Consider the following 20255-nt stretch of genomic DNA (forward strand, 5'->3'; position numbering starts at 1 on the left):
GAAGAGGATCAGGGCTGTGCCGAATGTATTTGAGTTTTGAGTTTAAAGACAGGATTCTGAGATGAAAGCACTGCTGCTTCCACTGCAGCCTGAATGGAAAAACAAATGATCATTATTGCAGCATTCTCCATCTCCAGTTAACGGGCCCCTAAATGAGTTTAGTGCTGACGTGGCTCAACACAGAACTGAACACCATCTGTCAACAAGTTGCATGTTAACACAACAACACATGCTGGCTGTTTGCTCTCCGTCTTCTCATTTGAGTCGCTGTTATACGAATGAGTTATTCGGTGGGTTTTAACATGAGCTCATGGAAACGGTTCCGGCAGACGATGTTAACCGCTTTTAATTAGTGAGCCACCTTACCTGCATGTGTTTGTGTTGTTGACTTGTGAAAGGTGTCCAGGCAGGCAGCAGCCATTCCAAAATGCTCCGAGAAAAAACCGTTGTGGGCTGGTTAGGAGAGAGAGAGAGAGAGAGAGAGAGAGAGACGGAGGGAGGGAGACAAACATGGACAACTGTGACTTGAGTGGCGTACTGTCGATGGTGGATACCCAGAAAATTATGTAGTAAATAGGGAATGGAGGATTATTCACCTGACTGCGTGTGTGGGGATGGACCTGTCTCAGCCACTACTATGATCTTCACTTTGGTCATGAGTGACCATAATGATGAACAAAACTCTGAAGACTCAACCAAGCAACCGGCCATCCCTCTGCCGTGTGCTTTGCTCTGGCTGAACTATAGGGAATTCCCTTTTAAAAACAGGCGTGTTGCAAATCCATCAGAGCGCATTACGTTCTCATGACCCCTGATATTGCTTGTGGTTTCACCTGACTGGGCCGCCTGGCACCCCGCTGTGCGAGTGAATGTCTCTGTCTTCACCTCATGGCATGATAACTCTCTGAAGGAGTCACGCAAGCACCGAGGTTACCGACAAAAGATGATTGATTATTCACTTAGAAGTCTTCACGCCCGTATTAAAATGATTCTCTGCCTGATTGAGCGCTGTATTGATTTGCGATAAATCAGAGCCGAGGAGCTTGTCAATAGTGCATAATACTGTAGTGTACAGTATGTGGGACTGGCAGACGTTCAATTACAGATGAGGCCTTCAGGTGCGTCTGGCGTTAACACTGTGAAATGTGAATGCTAAATTACAACAGAAGCCCATTGGAGACATTAATGCAGCCTCAAGGTAATTCATTAGTGCGGGCTGTTTAAGCTGCATCTGATGCAGCACCTCCAGGTAAATGCTATGCTATGCTATGACTCACCTCATTACACAAGCAAAAATACAACATGTACCTAATGAATGTTTACGGAAGTAAATCATTCATGTTCAAGCATAAGAGAAAGTCAATTAGATCACGAGCAGCTTATCAATGTTTAGTTTGTTTGTTTTTTAAGTTAAGGTGGCGAGTGCCACTTGTTTTGCTTGTGCACTATTACTGATCATTTAAACTTTTCCCCAAATCTCCTATAACTTTGCGAGTAAACACCAGGTAGAAATTAGCTGATTCAGTCCTTCCCGGAGATGGATTGACTGCCTGATGATAATCTCGTGAATTCCTGCATATATGAATGTTGTAATTAAGGATGCACCTCACTGCTCATAAATTAGGTCTGATGGAAGTGTGGCATGGGGGACGGCTCTCTGCATAATGACGCTCAGCAGCATAGGTATCATTTAATTAAAAAGTGATGCGACAAAGGAGTGGCGCATCTAAACAGTCAAACTCAGCTCAGGTGGAGAAGTTAAAGATGGATGGCTCTGGTTCACTCAACAGATGTTTGCTTATAGAGGAAGGTGAGGCAAATGTGCAACGCTGCAATGCAGATAAAGCAAATTAATAATTAAGAAAAGATGGTTCTTCCATTCCACATTATTGGCTGCCCCAAAAGAAAAACCTGCCTTACGATGTTTGGCTCCCACTGAAAATCTGTGTAATAGCATGAATCTGGTTTCTCTATAGCAAATCACCAGCTGAATCTCCCATCAATAAACATTGGATTATGTGTGTGCTGCTGTTCTTCATTTTCAGTTTCAATATTGAGCGCTGTTAACAGAAAAGTCTATCTTCAGCTGAGGTAATTGATTTGGAGTCCGATACAATTCAAGTTGAATAAAATGCTCCGGACAGAGCAGTAGATTGTGACACAGATCGGCATGATAATAGCGATTTCACTCTTGCATTATTGGTGAGTTGTTTGGTGTCTAAAGTTCCATGGAAATGATTGTATTATGCAGCAATGTTCTATGATTGGACAAAATGATATGGGTAGCAGGCAGCTCCACTAAGCAACTTTGCACATAGCAGCTTCAAATGGCTTTTTTTTTTTACTTCAATTCACACACACACACACACACACACACACACACACACACACACACACACACACACACACACACACACACACACACACACACACACACACACTCTAACCTGACACTGCCACATGGTTTGTTTCACAGAACCTTCTGGGAACTCACTTAGGAAACCATTTAAAAGGGGCAGGCACTTTCAAAAGGTACTCGTCAGGTGATTGGATGATTCTATCGCCGCCGCCATAGAGTACCGCCTATTTTTGTAGGCCAACCCAAAATTCCCTGCATTTCCGGTTCCTTCGTCTCAAAGTCAATGGGATTTTTCCATGGGAAGTTTGGTTAAATGCCTGAAATAAGGTCTGGGTTAACAGCAGTTTATGAATCGGTGACCACTTTTATGACTTTTGAATCATATATGTGATTTTTTTACACCGTGATTTTCAGAAAACACGCTCAACTGGCGTCGCACCTAGCTGCCTCACAGGACGCTCATTGGTCCGAACCACTGTTGGTGAACACAATTAAAGAGTGAAGAAGAATGTCTGTTTTTGATTATATTTTCACTTTTATCTCAATACAGATAGTCATGTAATTCTAGACAAAATCATATCTAACAATTCAAATATTCCCAGAGAGACAAAATCCCTTGATATGAAATCGGTTGAGAATCACCGATCGAAGACAAAACACTCTGGGAGTTGTCATTGTGTTGAATAACTTGGTTTCAGGACATAATGGAGATCGCTATTATTTCAGTTGTTATTCTTGTACAACTTTGTTATGGGTTTAATATTTAGCTGAAATGGCAAAGGCGCACCATCGGGCTACGCCGGGCTTAATTTGTGCCATTTTTTGCCATTTTAATGCGGGATTATAATGTATACAGCCAGGTGTGTAGTGCTATCTGGAGAACTGCACCTACAGTATATGAGGAACAACTCCCCATGTATTTTACTATTGTAAAAACACACCCTTGGAGAAAAAGTGTGGGAGCTCCGCTCCCCTGCGCTACCACAGCACTACACCCCTGTAGACAGGCCAAATTATTTTCTCTCTCTCTCTCTCTCTCTCTCTCTCTCTCTCTCTCTCTATCTCTCTCTCTCTCTCCCTCTCTCTCTCTCTCTCTCTCTTTAATCAGGAAGTTAATTGAATAGTAAATATAGCAGGGAGCCCAGGGGGTGCACGCAGGGGCCCCCTGGAGGCGCAAGTGGGTCGACTAACTAGTGCGACAGGAGCGAAGGAGTCATGGGCGGCCTGCGACAGATGCTGACAGCTTAGGAGAGGAACCACAGGCGGTGACCACAGAGGAAGAGCTTGTGTGAGAATGCAGTGACAACAGGGGATGAAAATTACTGCTCATGGCGGATGATTTAAAAACATAAACCACATCCCATACCAATATGAACTGACTGAATCAAGTCCTGTGTTTGGCTTTCTCTCAGAGAGTCAGATTATTGAATGATCCTGTAAGAAGTATTTTAATGTCGTTGGCCTAACTGCTCCATATTGGGGAGTTTAGACTCTTAAAAATGAAAGATATTTGATGACCTTATCGTACGTTTTGGATGTAAAACCTTATTCTGCAAAGTAACTACGGTAGTAACTCCAGCCATCAGATAAATGCAGTAGAGGAAAAAGTATAGATTTCCCTCTAAAATCGAGTGGAGAAAAAGTAGAACTATTTTCACAAAATGTGTTACTTTCCACCTCTTGTGTGTCTCAGGTGAAATATTACAGCTGCTATACATACAGTACAGTACAGTAACACCTATTTGGTGTCAATAATTAATTTTATTCACGGAACAAATCAAGGAAAGCAAGTGCGTGCGCGCGTGTTATTAATAACTCTTAAAATTAGGGGCGTGAAATGTGTTGATTGTGAATTCCTATCCCGTGTGCTTTGTCATCAGTTTGACATTTTGTATTTGTTGTATCGTACCTGCTTTGAAACCAAAGTGAGCAAATGAGAGAAATGATAATGCGAGCGCGGTGACTTGCGCTACGCAGTAAGTCTCCATTAATATCGCAAGGCTGGGACGAATAAACGCAATGATGTGCTCCGATGAACTATGAGACAATTCAGCAGTTTGAAATATTGCCCCCTTAAGCAGAAAGCAACAGCTTCAAAGCAGTGTTGTGTTGATTGCCAGCCTAAAAATCTACAGTTAACAATACATTTCTCTGGCAATGCTTTTGAAAAAGCACAAGACTGTTTCAGTCAGTCGTCATTCGAAAGCAATTTGTGAAGCACACTAGGATCTCATTATATAAATTTAGTTCCAATTAGAAGAGATGAGACAAATTATTATTTTCATATCATGTGGCAAAAAGGATGATGAGGACGAGAAGTGAAAGTGACCGACTCTCATAAGCAAATTAGATCAGCAAATTGATTTCCCTTTTTTCTTTTTTCCCTTCTTATTCTGAGTCATGTGTGTATGTGTTGAACATGAGGGCCAAAGGACAGGGAACTAAATTAACTGAGCAAACATTTCAATTAAAGTCGTTAACAACTCTTTTGGATGTGGCTTTATGAATTACAAATGAATGACTCCATTTATGAAACTGTAGTGGAATGGACTCACTTTTTCCAGCAAGTCCAATTATTTTGGGAGCTATTTGGGAGTGGATCACTGCATCATGGAATGTGCTGGTATCCCAGTGTTACCTTGGGCTCAATCTGGGCACCCAGAGTCTACAGTATCAGTCTGACGACTAATAACTCTGGGACAGACGGAGCATGTTTCGGCGTTTCTGGTGTAGAGCAGACGTCCAGCGCCAAGACTTCCGCTTTCGTCGTCGTTTACAGTCTGACAACGTCTCATATGCGGTTTTCTGTTTATAGAGATGAGTCAAAATGCAGTCTGGATCTAACCTGACGCTGCTAGATGGTTTGTTTCACAGAATGTTTCACATCGTGATCTTGTGTGAAACCAGGTGCCTCACAAGGTTAGTCTGGAACCAAGTCTCGCTTGCCAGCCTCCCCTTCCTTCCATGAGAGGAGTCTGGCAGCGCTGGTCTCCATTCTGGGATTGCAGGGGAAAAAATGCTCTGTTTGGTTTAACCAATCACACTCGTCTTGGGCGGCGCTTAGCGGCAGTGCCCTTAGAAAATAGTTTCCAACAATCCAAATCTTCATCAAGAAGCGGCTGGCAACTGCACATGTATCAGACGAAGTGTGTGCTAGTAGTCGACAACTCTCCCCAGATCGGCAGAGGGGGTGGAGCAACGACCGGGACAGGGAATTGGCCAAGTACAGTTGGGGAGAAAACGAAAATCTGGATTTAAAAAAAGTGATGAGTCAAAACTAAACGCCAAAATCCAAACTGTCTGCAGTCTAGGAGACGGTTTGGATACTAAACAGCAGTGAGTGACCCTCACCCTAACCCTAACCCAATCCAAGCAGTTACAGTACCTCTCCATGCTCTTTGGGACCACCGATGTGCGAAGATGCCTAATAGTGAAGCTTTAAAGCTGGTGGCAAATAATACTAAACAAGGTTAAACTGTGTGTTTAACTTAAGCAAAGCAGTCGAAATGTGACTGAAAGTAATCCAATTATGTTACTGATTTTGAGCAATCCAGTGGATTATACTACTCAATGCTGCTTTTCCACAGTTATAAAGTAGCCTAATTAGTAGGCTAATGGATTACATTTCAAATGAACTTTCCTGCGGGTGAGGAGGTGGAGGGTCTGGGAAATGGGAAGTCAATGGAGACTGCCAATCAATCAGTCAAGTCGGAGGAACAAAAGAGCATGCCAGCCAGCCAGCAGATAAACAGATTAGAGGAGAAGGCACGCAGGCAATCGCTGGCTTATCAGACGTGAGCGATTAGGAGAGGAGATGCTTCACTTTGGGAGTGACAAAGCTGTAGGTGGAACTTGGTTTTGTCTTGTCTGTCATACTTACCGTAAATTCCGGACTATAAGACGCACCGGTCTATAAGCCGCAGCACCAAAATTGACTATTTTTTTCTTCTATAAGCCGCACCGGACTATAAGCCGCGGGTGTTTTGATGTTTAATTACCATATGAAAGGGTTCGTGCACAGAGAGGAATGTCGGGAAAGAGATCGCTGTTTGGGGAAGCTCCCATTTATTAACATTTCAACAAAACAAAACAAAAGTCAGGTCACTAATCCCCAGACAAAATCACACAACAATAGGCTACCGTATATGTGCAGCAAACCTGTAACCAGAGAAGTCAAGTCACTAATCCTCGTCTTCCTCTTCTTCCTGCGTACTGAAACCACCAAAGTCCTCATCTTCAGTGTCGGAAACGAACAGGTTCAGGGTGGCTTCGTCAACCACTCTCCTCTCTCCTTCATTGTCACTCAAAACCAACGAACTCCTCTTCATCACTGTCGGCATCGAACAGCCTCTGAAGCCTCTGACGGCCCTCAGCGCCAGCTGTGGCGGCGTCATCCTTTTCATCCCGCAGCAGTCCAGCGTTTTGGAACCCGTTGGTGATTGTGGATGTTTTCACACTCCTATAATATTCCGTGATCTTCCTTTGTGTGAATTCGCCGAAGTTTGTGATTTTCTCCTGGTAGGGAGGGAGTTGTTCAGTAGTTCTCCCCCGGACGGACAGTCCCTTTCGTCTCATGAATCGGTAGCACCAAGATGGCCCACCTCTGAAATGTTCAATTTTCATCTCGGTGGCGATTGTTTTGGCCTTCAGTCGGATCTGCACCGTGGAAACGCCTCGGCCGTCTCCTCTCTGGGTCAACACCCAGTCCTCAAGGGAATCTTCAAGTTCCGGCCATCTGCTTTTGTGGCCTCTGAAGGACTTTTTTGTCTTATTACACTGAGACAGTTTCTCCTGCTGCTGCTTCCAACGTCTCACCATTGACTCATCGATGCCCAGTGTACGCGCTGCTGCTCTGTTTGTTTCTTTTAGTGCGAGTTCGACTGCTTTCAGCTTGAAAGCTGCGTCGTGTGACTTTCTGCGTACCTTCCCCATGGTAAGTGAGAGAGAGACTGCTCGTCTTGTTGTGATTCCGGGCTGATGAACTTTGCTTACCGTAATTACCATATGTAAGGGTTCACGCACAGAGGGGATTGTTGGCTGTTTGAGGAAGCTCCCATTTACCGTATTACCGTAACATTTCAACAAAACAACATAACACAACACCTTTGTTTATTTCGACAGTGCACACAGTGTCCGCGGTGTGGTGAAAAGAGGGCAACAGAGGAAATTAAAACAGAAGTGGATTTATAGGTAGAAAGAGTGCTAAAAAAGAGAGATTTTATTTGTATTTGAAATTTTTTTTCTGAAAAAATCCATAGATAAGACGCACCGTTATATAAGCCGCAGGGGCCAAAAAACGGGAAAAAAGCCGCGGCTTATAGTCCGGAATTTACGGTAGTCCAATTTGACGGCTAAATCAGTCTAATGGAGTCAAGGTCAGTTGCCTCTGATATACAGTTGTGCAGGAAAAAGGGAATGCACTCTTAGCGTCAAAGTGAAGTGAAATCTGGATTTCAAATCCACTCCGGAACCCACGTCACGTCTTCTGCACCCACACAGAGAGGAAGGGTGGCTGTCGTGTACGTTTAAAGGGATCTTTGAGGGTTTGCCTTTGAGCCTCCTGCAACCAGCCTCCACATAACGACACTGGGCCTCACTGTCTAGTTCCCCCACCAAGTCTGACTGCATGCCACACAGTAGCTTCTTGAACCAGCAGGTCTCATCTGGACATCAGTTACTTGAATGTTGTCTGTGTTGGGCAGAACTAGTACTTGTCATCTTTGGGTTGGCTTTGGGTTATGTTACTACTACTACTCTTTTAACATCAATAAATCATTACCACATTCATTTTGAGACATTAGCATAATTAAGGTAAACAAAGAAGACCGAAAGACGGAAATCTGCTGGATTGCTTTACAGCACAAAACAAGAACAGATTTTATTTTGCAATTGATCTCCAACTTTATTCCAGTTCCACTGTTCTACGCTGCATTGTTTCCAGTATCTCTATTGTTACCAAGAGCCTTTTTTTTTGCTGCGACCAGCAGTTCTATAAGTCACTGTGGCAGTGTGTGCGTGTGTGCGTGCATGTGTGTGTGTCTGCGGGTGTGTATGTGCATGCGTGCTTGCGTGCGTGCATGTTTGCGTGCATGCGTATTTGCGTGCGTGCATGTGTGTGTGTGTGTGCGTGCGTGCGTGCGTGCGTGTTTGCTGGGCCGGAGGAGATGCAGGATGGCAGGGGCAGAGGGCTGAAATTTGGCATGGAGGTCATGTGTGTGTTTGTGTTCATGCCAATTGGCTAAAAGGGGGGGGATTGGGGAGCGGTGGGCAGAGTAGGCTGGGCCCTTACCATCCTGCATTTTGGAAATTTGCATATGTGGTTTCAGCTATTGGGAATTCAAACTTGTTCCTCTTGCCAAACACTCAATGTATGATTTTGTTGTTAATTGACTTGACTGGTTCATTATAGGTTAAATTAAGAGAGGGGGGGGGGGGTCAAATTAGCTTACCTCAACTGAATGCATATTGGCTGTTATGGGCTGTTATCTGCTCTAATCCTTCATCTTGCTCCTTTAAACAGAGTCGGGATCCTTTATTGGAAATATTAAGAAACACAAAATGCTACACATTTCACTATACGACAGAAATGAAAGGCATAGCAATGTATTGCTGCTGTCAGATCAAAACGTCTTCAAATTGACAACTTTCAAATACAGCCTCATATAACATGCCCTTTCAGGTTTCATGGGCCCTATACTGTAGTCTACTAAGCCCAGATAAAGGACTGTGTCAAATAAATCTTAATTGCAAGTAAATATACAAAGGATTGTCTTTTATTCCTGCAGCAACACAGTGTTTACTGGATCAGTGGTGCATTTTAGGGATTGCAGTTACATTTTTTAAGACTAATTTATTTGGAAAATTGGAAGCTGCAATTGTGACAAGGCGATAAACCGGCAGCTAAGAAAATACAACCTCTCCTCCTCCCACTCTGTCAAACTTCATATTGTACAAACAGCCCTAGTATACAGTAGGCTATCAGGCAAGAAATTGAGAAACTTTGAGAATTTGGTGAGATATAAAATGTAGCACACGCCAATTATCCTTTCTGAAATTTGATCTTATTACCATTTCCTGCAGCTAACAACAAACAAAAAGTGACTTGTGCTGAACCTTTGGGTTTTTGCTCTGTACAGTATACTGAGAATGCCTCTCTATAGGGCAGCACCTTATTATCAGCAACTTGTGGGAAGAACACGTTTTTTCTTTAATTAACCGAAAATGTATCGAAACCGACATTTAGAACCTCTAACCGACTTCTTGCTCATGTCAATTAATTCATGAATTCAATTAATTAATGTTAATTACTGACTTTAGACTTTCCCCAATGCGTGCATTCATGAACTGTCTCCTTCTAAAATACTAAGTCATGTTGAGTCACGTGTCTCCGCCCCGTCATTAGTCAGTGTTCAGGATGAGACGAGTACAGTACAGACCTTATCAGAGAACTATGAAGCCAATGTTTCAAAAGCATAATATACAATAATCCTTCATTAATCGTAATCGAGGTAAAAGTTTAGAATAATCGTGATATTGATTTGAAGTCGTATCGCCCAGCCCTAAGTCAACCACAGGGATTTATTACCAGCCTGATTTTTTAAACTAGCAGCATCTCTGTGCAATCAGTAATTAGTAAACACTTCATCTTAAAGACGGATAATTAGTCAGGATTGCATTAATTCATTTGGGCCAACATGTTAATTGCACATTATTATAACTCAGGCATCTTAGAGCATCTTAGAGCATACTGTGGATTCCAGCAGTGCAAAGTGTCAGACCCCAGCTAAATCATACCTGTCTTTGGTTGGTTAAGGTCATTTATGGCGGAAATTAATAGTCTTTGTCGCAGATCTATGAATATCCTCCATACTCAGGTTGGCCTTGCTTGCCTTCTCTTCTGTCCTTCTTGACTGTCTGTCTTTAATTCTCAGACATGTCTCGGAGGTCTGACTTTGTATGAGGTGAAATAGTTGGCTTAAGCTAATATTGATCTGAAGCCAGGCAATGGATATAGACGAAGCAAGGTGGGTAGTGACAAATCGTAATTCCTGATTGAACTACAAATGTGATGGCACTCCTGGCGAAGTCTCACATAAGACATTGGATGAATACTCATTAGTCTGTCCGCAAGAACTGCAGTGAATGTAGCCCTTTATGAGCCAGAAAATAGTGATGTCCATGTCCACCATTGTGTGAGTACTTTGTGTTCCTTTCTTCCTCTGCTCATAAAAACGTGAAGGTCAAGTGAATGGCCTCCTTGCATTGTGCTTGATTGGAAACGGCTTGATAGCGGCCATTTAAAGCAAAACCCTTTTCCCCCCTGAAGTTTTTAATGAAAATGCCCTCTCCGTGTCTCTTGTCTCGATTCCAGGCCAGTGGGGGCAGTGTGTGGGGGAGGAGTGTGGCTCCGGCGGGGTTCAGACCAGGACAATATGGTGCGTCCACACGGAGGGCTGGACCACCCACCACTCCCACTGCCAGCACAGCGACAAGCCCGAGACGCAGCGCCACTGCTTCAAGGTCTGCGAGTGGCACCAGGACCTCTTCGAGTGGGAGGTGTCCGACTGGGGGGGCTGCGTCCTGGTCCCTTTCTTCTCCAACGAGCTCAAGCTGAGGATGGCAGAGTGCGTCACGGCGCAGCACGGCATCCAGAGGCGCAAGGTCCAGTGCGTGCGCACCTCGAACCGCACGGCGGTCACCTCGAGGATCTGCGAGTTCTTTTCCCAGAGGCCGGCCACGGAGCAGGCGTGCCTCATCCCCTGCCCTCAGGACTGCGTGGTGTCCCACTTCACCTCCTGGTCCAGCTGCAGCAAGACCTGCGGCGCCGGCCTGCAGCATCGGACTCGACACGTCCTGGCCACGCCCATGTACGGAGGGGCCCACTGCCCCAACCTCACCCAGACCAGGACTTGCTCTAGCCCCGCGGCCTGTCCCGCCGGGGAAAGCCAGCACCAGTACAGCCTTAAAGTCGGGCCCTGGAGCGAGTGTCGACTGCCCCAGCTCAAGGGCGTCCTGCTGAGTGGGAGGACCATGGTGGATTTCAGCAGCAGCTCCAAGGAGAGGAACACAGTTAAGAGGCACACGCAGGCTCCCCACCAGCACCAGCACCAGCCCCATGCCCACAACACGCACCCCACCTCGTGGGAACTGGAGGTGGGATACCAGACGCGACAAGTCCGCTGCACGCGGAGCGACGGCAAGAACGCCATGCTGAGGTAAGTCGCACATGGCAACATGCAGCACGTTTCATTCAGTGAGACAGCATGTGTGTACCTCGGGCTGGACAGATAACCGAAAATGTATCGAAACCGACATTTATAACCTCTAACCCCGATATGAGTTCATGTAAAAAATACTATACATCGTGTTCAGTCACGTGCCGCCTCCAATCCAACTAACTAACTAACTAACGTTAGTCCGCGTTGAGGCGTTAGCTCAAAGTGTTTGGATCTTAGCTAGGTGTGATCACAATCTGTATACCGTGACAACAAACTCCTTCTGTGATTCCTCTCTCGGCTTTCCTCTTGCTCCACTGTCAAGCCCCGCCAGATGCGGAACGTCTGGTCGGCCCATTTCAAAATAAGAACCGGGCCAAAGAGCATGTCGTAATCTTCAAAATAAATGCAGTCTTGACAAAACACGTGTTGCAACAGTGCAAAAGCCTGTACGTCCTACACATCCTCCATTCATGAGTGCAGACTGAAGCTGGGAATATGCTTGACGTTTGGCCCGGCCGCACGGAAATGAGAGACACGGAATCCTGACGAGAAAACGTGTGGAGCGGGAGTCTTGAAAACTCCACTTTGTCCGCCCAGCCGCGTCCGCGTAGTTACAAAATTCGAGGTGTGCACGGCCAGGCGAAAACCGTCCGCACAGGAGCCTTGCGGAGGAAGATGACAAGGATCTGACTACAACATGTATAAACATTATTTACAGTACAGACCTTGACAGAGAACTATTGAGGGCATGTTACAAAAGGCACATAAAATAAACAATCGTTCATTCAGCGCAATCGAGGTAAAAGTTTGAAATAATCATGATATTGATTTGAAGTCATATCGCCCAGCCTTACTGTATGTGTACCTGAGATAAACAGAGAAATAGAGCATGAAAGCAAGGTGCCTGTGTGAGAAGAGTTGGTTTGGGGAGCAGGGCCTCTCTGGATAAATCACTTAGTCTTACATTCTGCTCTTTTCCACTGATGCAACATATGAGGTGAATGGTAAGATGTGGTCTGTAGGCGGATGGGGATGGGGATGGGGATGGGGATGGGGATGGGGATGGGGATGGGGATGGGGATGGGGATGGGGATGGGGATGGGGATGGGGATGGGGATGGGGAAGCCCGGCGAGCCAAACAGCCCCGATTGAGTGGATTATTTCTAATTATGTTTCCCTGCTGCTTTTGTTTAGGAACACGAGTGAGACACAGTCGACGGTCATTCCCCCTCACTGTGGCGTGTTCTCGCTGCTGTAGGGGTGTGTTTATTGAAATAAAGCCCTAATGTCAAGCAGTCATTTTATGGCTGTTAACTTTTCAATTATAGCTCGATTGTGGGTTTCCTCGGGTTTCAGCAGTTATTTGCATGGCAATGCCGTGCTATTGTGGTAAATGTCAAATGCTGCTCCCCTCTGAGCCCTGCTGTTCGGGCTTACCCTGCTATTTGGGTTTGATAAGAATTGATTTTTCTGAATAACACGCACGCACGCACACACGCACGCACAGCGCACACACACACACACATACACACACACACACACACACACACATACACACACGCACGCACGCACACACACACACACACACGCACACGCACACGCACACACACGTTCCCTCCTTGTGCATGAAATACAGTAAACAGTTTTCCATTTTGTGATTGTGCATGTGCATGTATATCGACTAAGTGCCACTTTGCCATCTAATTGGTGTAAAGTAGCATGTGATTAGCTAACTGCTTGAATAGAAACGACTAGATGACAGCCACGCATGGTAACCATGGTATCAGAAAGAGGCAGGTTTGGAGGGGAACCAAACAGTTCTATTGTTTGATGTTGTCGCTGTAAACCACGCCACGTTCCAGTGGCTTGATAGTGCTCAGTTAAATGAAATGAAGTGGGAACTTTGGGGATTGGAGCAGGAAAAGCCATCATGCCATCCCGTCAAGCACTGTCATTTCCTTTCATGGCCACGCAGCTTTGATTTGATTTGTACTTTTTTGTCCGTTTTGATGGAGAGTTTTATTCGCCCCACGCTGTTTGGGGCACGCAAAACATTTAAAAGATGAAAAAGGGGTATGATATCGTTTGAATATGTTTGATATATCAACATGTCATCCACGGCGAGGCAGAATCAGTGGCTCTCATGGAGAGTGCGGAGTTCACTTACAGTGGCCCGATTAACATATTCACTTATGAGCGAGCTGGGGGATTTTGAATATATATTTCCCACCTGAGTTCTACTCCATTCTGCTATTCTAATTACAGCCTAATTACCAAGTCAAATTCCTCCCAGAATGAGCATTGCACTCTCATAATACACCTCACTAATTAAATTGTCCAAATTAAACAATGGAAATTGTAATTACGTGACTAATGCATTTATTCATGTTTCTAAGTGAGCGTACGAGTTCTCCTCATTTTAAGGCTGGCTTTATCCACTAATATGATATAATTATATATAATATAATATTATATAATATAATATATAATTATATAATATTAGTTGTATTCATGTCATGCACTGGAACACAAGCTGAAAAGGTCACTTGTCCGTCAGGTCGTCCAGATATCCACCAGAAGGTTCTCCAAGCAAGATGGTATTTCTTGCGTCTGATGTGTTATTTCCACTTCTAAAGAGCAGCCTGCCTTACTGTACGAATCTAATCAAATCCCAACCTCAGCTGACATCTGTCATCCTTCTGCTCTGTTCTCTCCCACCCTTGGTGTGGGAGCCCTATTTCTCAAACGCTGACGGAGGTGACAAAGGCATTACTTTATGAAATTAGACTTTCTTTCGTGTGTCAGAGATGTATGTTTTTTCTCGGATATATATTTATGTCAAAGTCCCTTTAAGGAAAGTCGGTTCACTCACTCCGTCTTCATAACGCCTCCTCCTGGGAAGAAGACAACGAATGGGGGGACTCGTCGATATCTAAAGCTCTGATAGACATACGTGTACAATCTTTTGCATTACATATTTACAAAAAACTATGCTTGTATGCAGCAGCATTCACTGCTTCATAACGGTGAGATTGTGACATTCAAGACATCTGCTTGCAGCATACATTTGTCTTTACTTGAGCTCTTTTTACACTGCCTTTTCAAGGCGGGAATTAGGCGATATTATTCCGCCTCATAGTCTGTGTCAAATGTACGAATCGGGAATGGGTTTCGTTGTTGTTCCGCCTGTAGGCGGGCAGCAGAGGACGTCGTAACAGATCTAAATCAACATCTGTGTACCGGCAAGGCAGGACGGCTGTGACGTCAGGGTAATCAATTTCATACAAACAGAATTTAAATTCAGTCGTCCCCTGGAACAAATCTCACTTTCAATCGAAGTCATTTACACAAATACAAGAGCCGGGATCCACTAACAACTTGCAATTCCAGGTGCAGCACAAAAGCAGAGTGAAGTGTGTATCGGCAGCGCATGGTATTTTACTAGAGTAGTTGACCCAAATGAACAGAGAGAGATAGTTATTATTGTGACTGCAAATGCACGGGCCAAACTATCTACACAATGGCCTATTTTGTGGCAACGTGATGGACAAAAGAATCGTGCATTTTCTTTCCAGTGGAGCTGGAATGTTGGCGGCAGAGAAAACCCCAAAGAGCTGCAGAGAATGAGATGTTTTACCCGCACATAAGAAATGCTACCCTGGAACAATAGGCTATAACAAATAAAGTGAAGCAGTTGGGCACTGCCAGCACGATAAAAGTGCTGGTGTGATATGAGGAGGTGAGGCAAAATGCTTACCACAAATACAGCTAAACACAGGTGCCAGTGTGGGAGGGCTGGAGCTGGTGAAGGTGTTTAGCTGCATTATGTATATTAAGGCTATATACTGTATATATATATGTGTGTTTTCCTTTTTGTAGGCTATATTTACATCTTTCTGTTCTATCGTTATGTCCTTGTTCTATTTCTACCTATTAAATGATTTGTGTGTGTGTGTGTGTGTGTGTGTGTGTGTGTGTGTGTGTGTGTGTGTGTGTGTGTGTGTGTGTGTGTGTGTGTGTGTGTGAGTGTAAAGCGACTTTGAGTACTTAGAAAAGTGCTGTATAAATTGAATGTATTATTGTTATTATTATTATTATTTATATGCCAGAGTTGTTTGGTTCTGTGTAAAAAAGGCAAAGCTGGCTTAATGGCAGGCTGTCTTCTGGGATCTCTGTGTAAAAAGGGCTATTGTGTCAACAGTCATGTCATGCATGCAGTCCACAGTAGGGAGCTGATGGTTATAATCATCATGTTATGAAATTATTTCAAATGTATTAATGAAACAGTCGCTGGCAGAGATGTTTGATGTTGTCGCCAACTTGCGTGAGTAAATAAAAGTTCTGCTGCTGCGTCCACCTGAAAGTATGATTGGTGGATGTTCTTTACAATATGCACAAAAAGCTGTGTCGATTTTACATTGTCGTGGCTGGATTTCCCCTTTCAAATCAGAGAGAGCGCACTACTATACTATACTATACTATACTATACTATACTATACTATACCTCTATCCAATGCTGTCTCTGTTTATGTCACTGTTACTTATTCCTCGCCTTCTTCTCCTCCAGTCTCTGTATGCAAGACAACTCCCCCCTGACCTTCCAGGCCTGCGTGATGCCCAGGGATTGCGAGACGTCTGATTGGTCGCCGTGGAGCCCGTGCTCGAAAACCTGCCGAGCCGTGGACCTGTCGCCCGGCTACCGCCTCCGGACACGGGTCGTGACACAGATCTCCATTGGCGGGGGCAAAGGATGTCCTGCCCTTGAGGAGAAAGAAGCTTGCAACATCATAGGAGATCTGCTTCCAAACTGCCCCAGGTGCTCTGATAGAAGTGCTTAATATGCTGGCTCTCGTCTATTTTTGGCCGGCAATCCTTAAAGACAAAAAGGCTGTCCACATGGAACCTCAGGGGTTTGTGCACAGAATGGAAAACTGTTAAACCTAACTGAAATGGCCTTTTCTTCTTTTTTGTTGTTCCACCATAAAATTGTCCCATGTACTGTAAATACAATTTTTGCATGTATTTTTGCCATTTCTTCAATCATCTCTGGCCCCTAAAATAACCTTGTCTGCAGCTGGGGCGATTCGAAAACATTATACAATAAGGGTACATGAATTAACTTAAGCATTAACTAACCCTTAATTAACCACCTTGACCATAAGCTTCCTCTCAAGGTTCAAGTTTATTATTTGTCCCAAAAGGCGATTTGCGCTCTAACCTTATTCTGATTTCATGCCTCAACCCAAACACAATACCTTAGTGGTAACCCGTGTTGTGTTGTGTAAGTCCCCCCGCAGCTGGGAATTGAACTGGGAACCTCTGGCATGGGACGCGGTGGCTCTACAGTAGCAAGGAGGCTAGAACCCATGGGCTCTAGTGTCTGTTGCTAGAGCATCTCTCGAGGTCTCGGGGAGTGATGTTTACTCACTGCACAGCACTACCCTCTGGCTACCGTTACACAAGAACCCCATTAAATTACTAGACACATTAGTTAACTGTTGATTAAAGGTTAACTGTTAATTACGGGTTTAGTTAATTAGCATGAACTAATCCTTAATTAATGTACCCTTAATGAATGTAAAATGTGACTTGGGCTTCTAACCCAAATCTTAAGAAAGAAAAAAAAAAATCTATAGTGGAGTTTTTGTGATGAGATGGGCTTTGACTGATATTACGTGCAGTAAACAAAGTAGTCAATATAATTATTTTCCCTGCCGTTAAATTTGATTTTTATTTGTTAAAGCTACATGGAATGCCTTAGAGCAGGGGATTTACATGATTAGGGAAAACTCATTACAGAAATTAAGCATTTGATAGATTACTACAGGCTGTTGTTCCATGAAACTCCACGAATATTGCTTTCTGCATCACAACATTTTTCATAGTCAAAGCCAAACAGCTGGTTAGAAGTTTTTAAATCAAAATAATCATGTCCCCCTTCCTCCTAATACGCTGTGAGGAAGCCTCTTGCCAGAGAAAAGCTGTTTTTAATCATTTTTCTATGGCTTATTGTGCCTTATCCGTCAGTGTTTTATATGCATTCATTAATCAATTCATTTTTTTAATGGATTGCGGTTTCCTTTCTGAAGCCACACAACTGTGTTTCAACTTCATAAGACATATTATCAAGCATTTTTACTGTAATTAGCAGTATCACCATCTGTTTGCACTAACCAATGCTACTGTGCTATTGTGTTTGATTCTGTGCACTTTATCAGGTATATTTGGAGAACCACCGACTGGGGCGAGTGTCGCATCGCCCCCCTGCTGAGCCAACAGGACCGACGGCTGGCCAACATCAGTGTTCTGTGTGGAGGCGGGGTCCAGACCAGGGAGACGTACTGCGTCCAAGTCCCTGACGACTCAGCGCCACATCACAGGAAAGAGGGTAGGCAGAACACCTCACAGGAAAGAGGGTAGGCAGAACACATCACAGGAAAGAGGGTAGGGAGAACACATCACAGGAAAGAGGGTAGGCAGAACACCTCACAGGAAAGAGGGTAGGGAGAACACCTCACAGGAAAGAGGGTAGGGAGAACACCTCACAGGAAAGAGGGTAGGCAGAACACATCACAGGAAAGAGGGTAGGGAGAACACATCACAGGAAAGAGGGTAGGCAGAACACCTCACAGGAAAGAGGGTAGGGAGAACACATCACAGGAAAGAGGGTAGGCAGAACACATCACAGGAAAGAGGGTAGGGAGAACACATCACAGGAAAGAGGGTAGGGAGAACACCTCACAGGAAAGAGGGTAGGGAGAACACATCACAGGAAAGAGGGTAGGCAGAACACCTCACAGGAAAGAGGGTAGGGAGAACACATCACAGGAAAGAGGGTAGGCAGAACACATCACAGGAAAGAGGGTAGGGAGAACACATCACAGGAAAGAGGGTAGGGAGAACACATCACAGGAAAGAGGGTAGGCAGAACACCTCACAGGAAAGAGGGTAGGGAGAACACATCACAGGAAAGAGGGTAGGGAGAACACATCACAGGAAAGAGGGTAGGGAGAACACATCACAGGAAAGAGGGTAGGGAGAACACATCACAGGAAAGAGGGTAGGCAGAACACCTCACAGGAAAGAGGGTAGGGAGAACACATCACAGGAAAGAGGGTAGGGAGAACACATCACAGGAAAGAGGGTAGGGAGAACACATCACAGGAAAGAGGGTAGGCAGAACACATCACAGGAAAGAGGGTAGGGAGAACACATCACAGGAAAGAGGGTAGGGAGAACACATCACAGGAAAGAGGGTAGGGAGAACACCTCACAGGAAAGAGGGTAGGGAGAACACCTCACAGGAAAGAGGGTAGGGAGAACACATCACAGGAAAGAGGGTAGGCAGAACACATCACAGGAAAGAGGGTAGGCAGAACACATCACAGGAAAGAGGGTAGGGAGAACACATCACAGGAAAGAGGGTAGGGAGAACACATCACAGGAAAGAGGGTAGGGAGAACACCTCACAGGAAAGAGGGTAGGGAGAACACCTCACAGGAAAGAGGGTAGGCAGAACACATCACAGGAAAGAGGGTAGGGAGAACACATCACAGGAAAGAGGGTAGGGAGAACACCTCACAGGAAAGAGGGTAGGGAGAACACATCACAGGAAAGAGGGTAGGGAGAACACATCACAGGAAAGAGGGTAGGCAGAACACATCACAGGAAAGAGGGTAGGGAGAACACATCACAGGAAAGAGGGTAGGGAGAACACATCACAGGATAGAGGGTAGGGAGAACACCTCACAGGAAAGAGGGTAGGCAGAACACATCACAGGAAAGAGGGTAGGGAGAACACATCACAGGAAAGAGGGTAGGCAGAACACATCACAGGAAAGAGGGTAGGCAGAACACATCACAGGAAAGAGGGTAGGGAGAACACATCACAGGAAAGAGGGTAGGGAGAACACATCACAGGAAAGAGGGTAGGCAGAACACATCACAGGAAAGAGGGTAGGCAGAACACATCACAGGAAAGAGGGTAGGGAGAACACATCACAGGAAAGAGGGTAGGGAGAACACCTCACAGGAAAGAGGGTAGGGAGAACACCTCACAGGAAAGAGGGTAGGCAGAACACATCACAGGAAAGAGGGTAGGGAGAACACATCACAGGAAAGAGGGTAGGCAGAACACATCACAGGAAAGAGGGTAGGCAGAACACATCACAGGAAAGAGGGTAGGGAGAACACATCACAGGAAAGAGGGTAGGCAGAACACATCACAGGAAAGAGGGTAGGGAGAACACATCACAGGAAAGAGGGTAGGGAGAACACATCACAGGAAAGAGGGTAGGGAGAACACATCACAGGAAAGAGGGTAGGCAGAACACATCACAGGAAAGAGGGTAGGGAGAACACATCACAGGAAAGAGGGTAGGGAGAACACATCACAGGAAAGAGGGTAGGGAGAACACCTCACAGGAAAGAGGGTTGGGAGAACACCTCACAGGAAAGAGGGTAGGGAGAACACATCACAGGAAAGAGGGTAGGGAGAACACCTCACAGGAAAGAGGGTAGGCAGAACACATCACAGGAAAGAGGGTAGGGAGAACACATCACAGGAAAGAGGGTAGGGAGAACACCTCACAGGAAAGAGGGTAGGCAGAACACATCACAGGAAAGAGGGTAGGGAGAACACCTCACAGGAAAGAGGGTAGGGAGAACACCTCACAGGA

At 45.0% G+C, this 20255-nt stretch overlaps 1 protein-coding gene across 1 annotated transcript in view; it reads left to right on the forward strand.

Moving 5' to 3' along the window:
• thsd7ba (thrombospondin, type I, domain containing 7Ba) overlaps positions 1-20255 on the forward strand; it is a gene marked incomplete at both ends in the record, with an annotated part of 184365 nt that overhangs the window by 31468 nt on the left and 132642 nt on the right. Inside the window, 3 exons of the mRNA XM_083641453.1 lie at positions 10731-11574; positions 16145-16393; positions 17796-17965. Of these exons, the coding sequence (XP_083497579.1) occupies positions 10731-11574; positions 16145-16393; positions 17796-17965 (1263 nt within the window). The remainder of the gene's footprint in view (positions 1-10730; positions 11575-16144; positions 16394-17795; positions 17966-20255) is intronic.

This window comes from Poromitra crassiceps, assembly GCF_964638095.1.
Source record: "Poromitra crassiceps genome assembly, chromosome: 8".
Lineage (NCBI taxonomy): Eukaryota > Metazoa > Chordata > Actinopteri > Beryciformes > Melamphaidae > Poromitra > Poromitra crassiceps.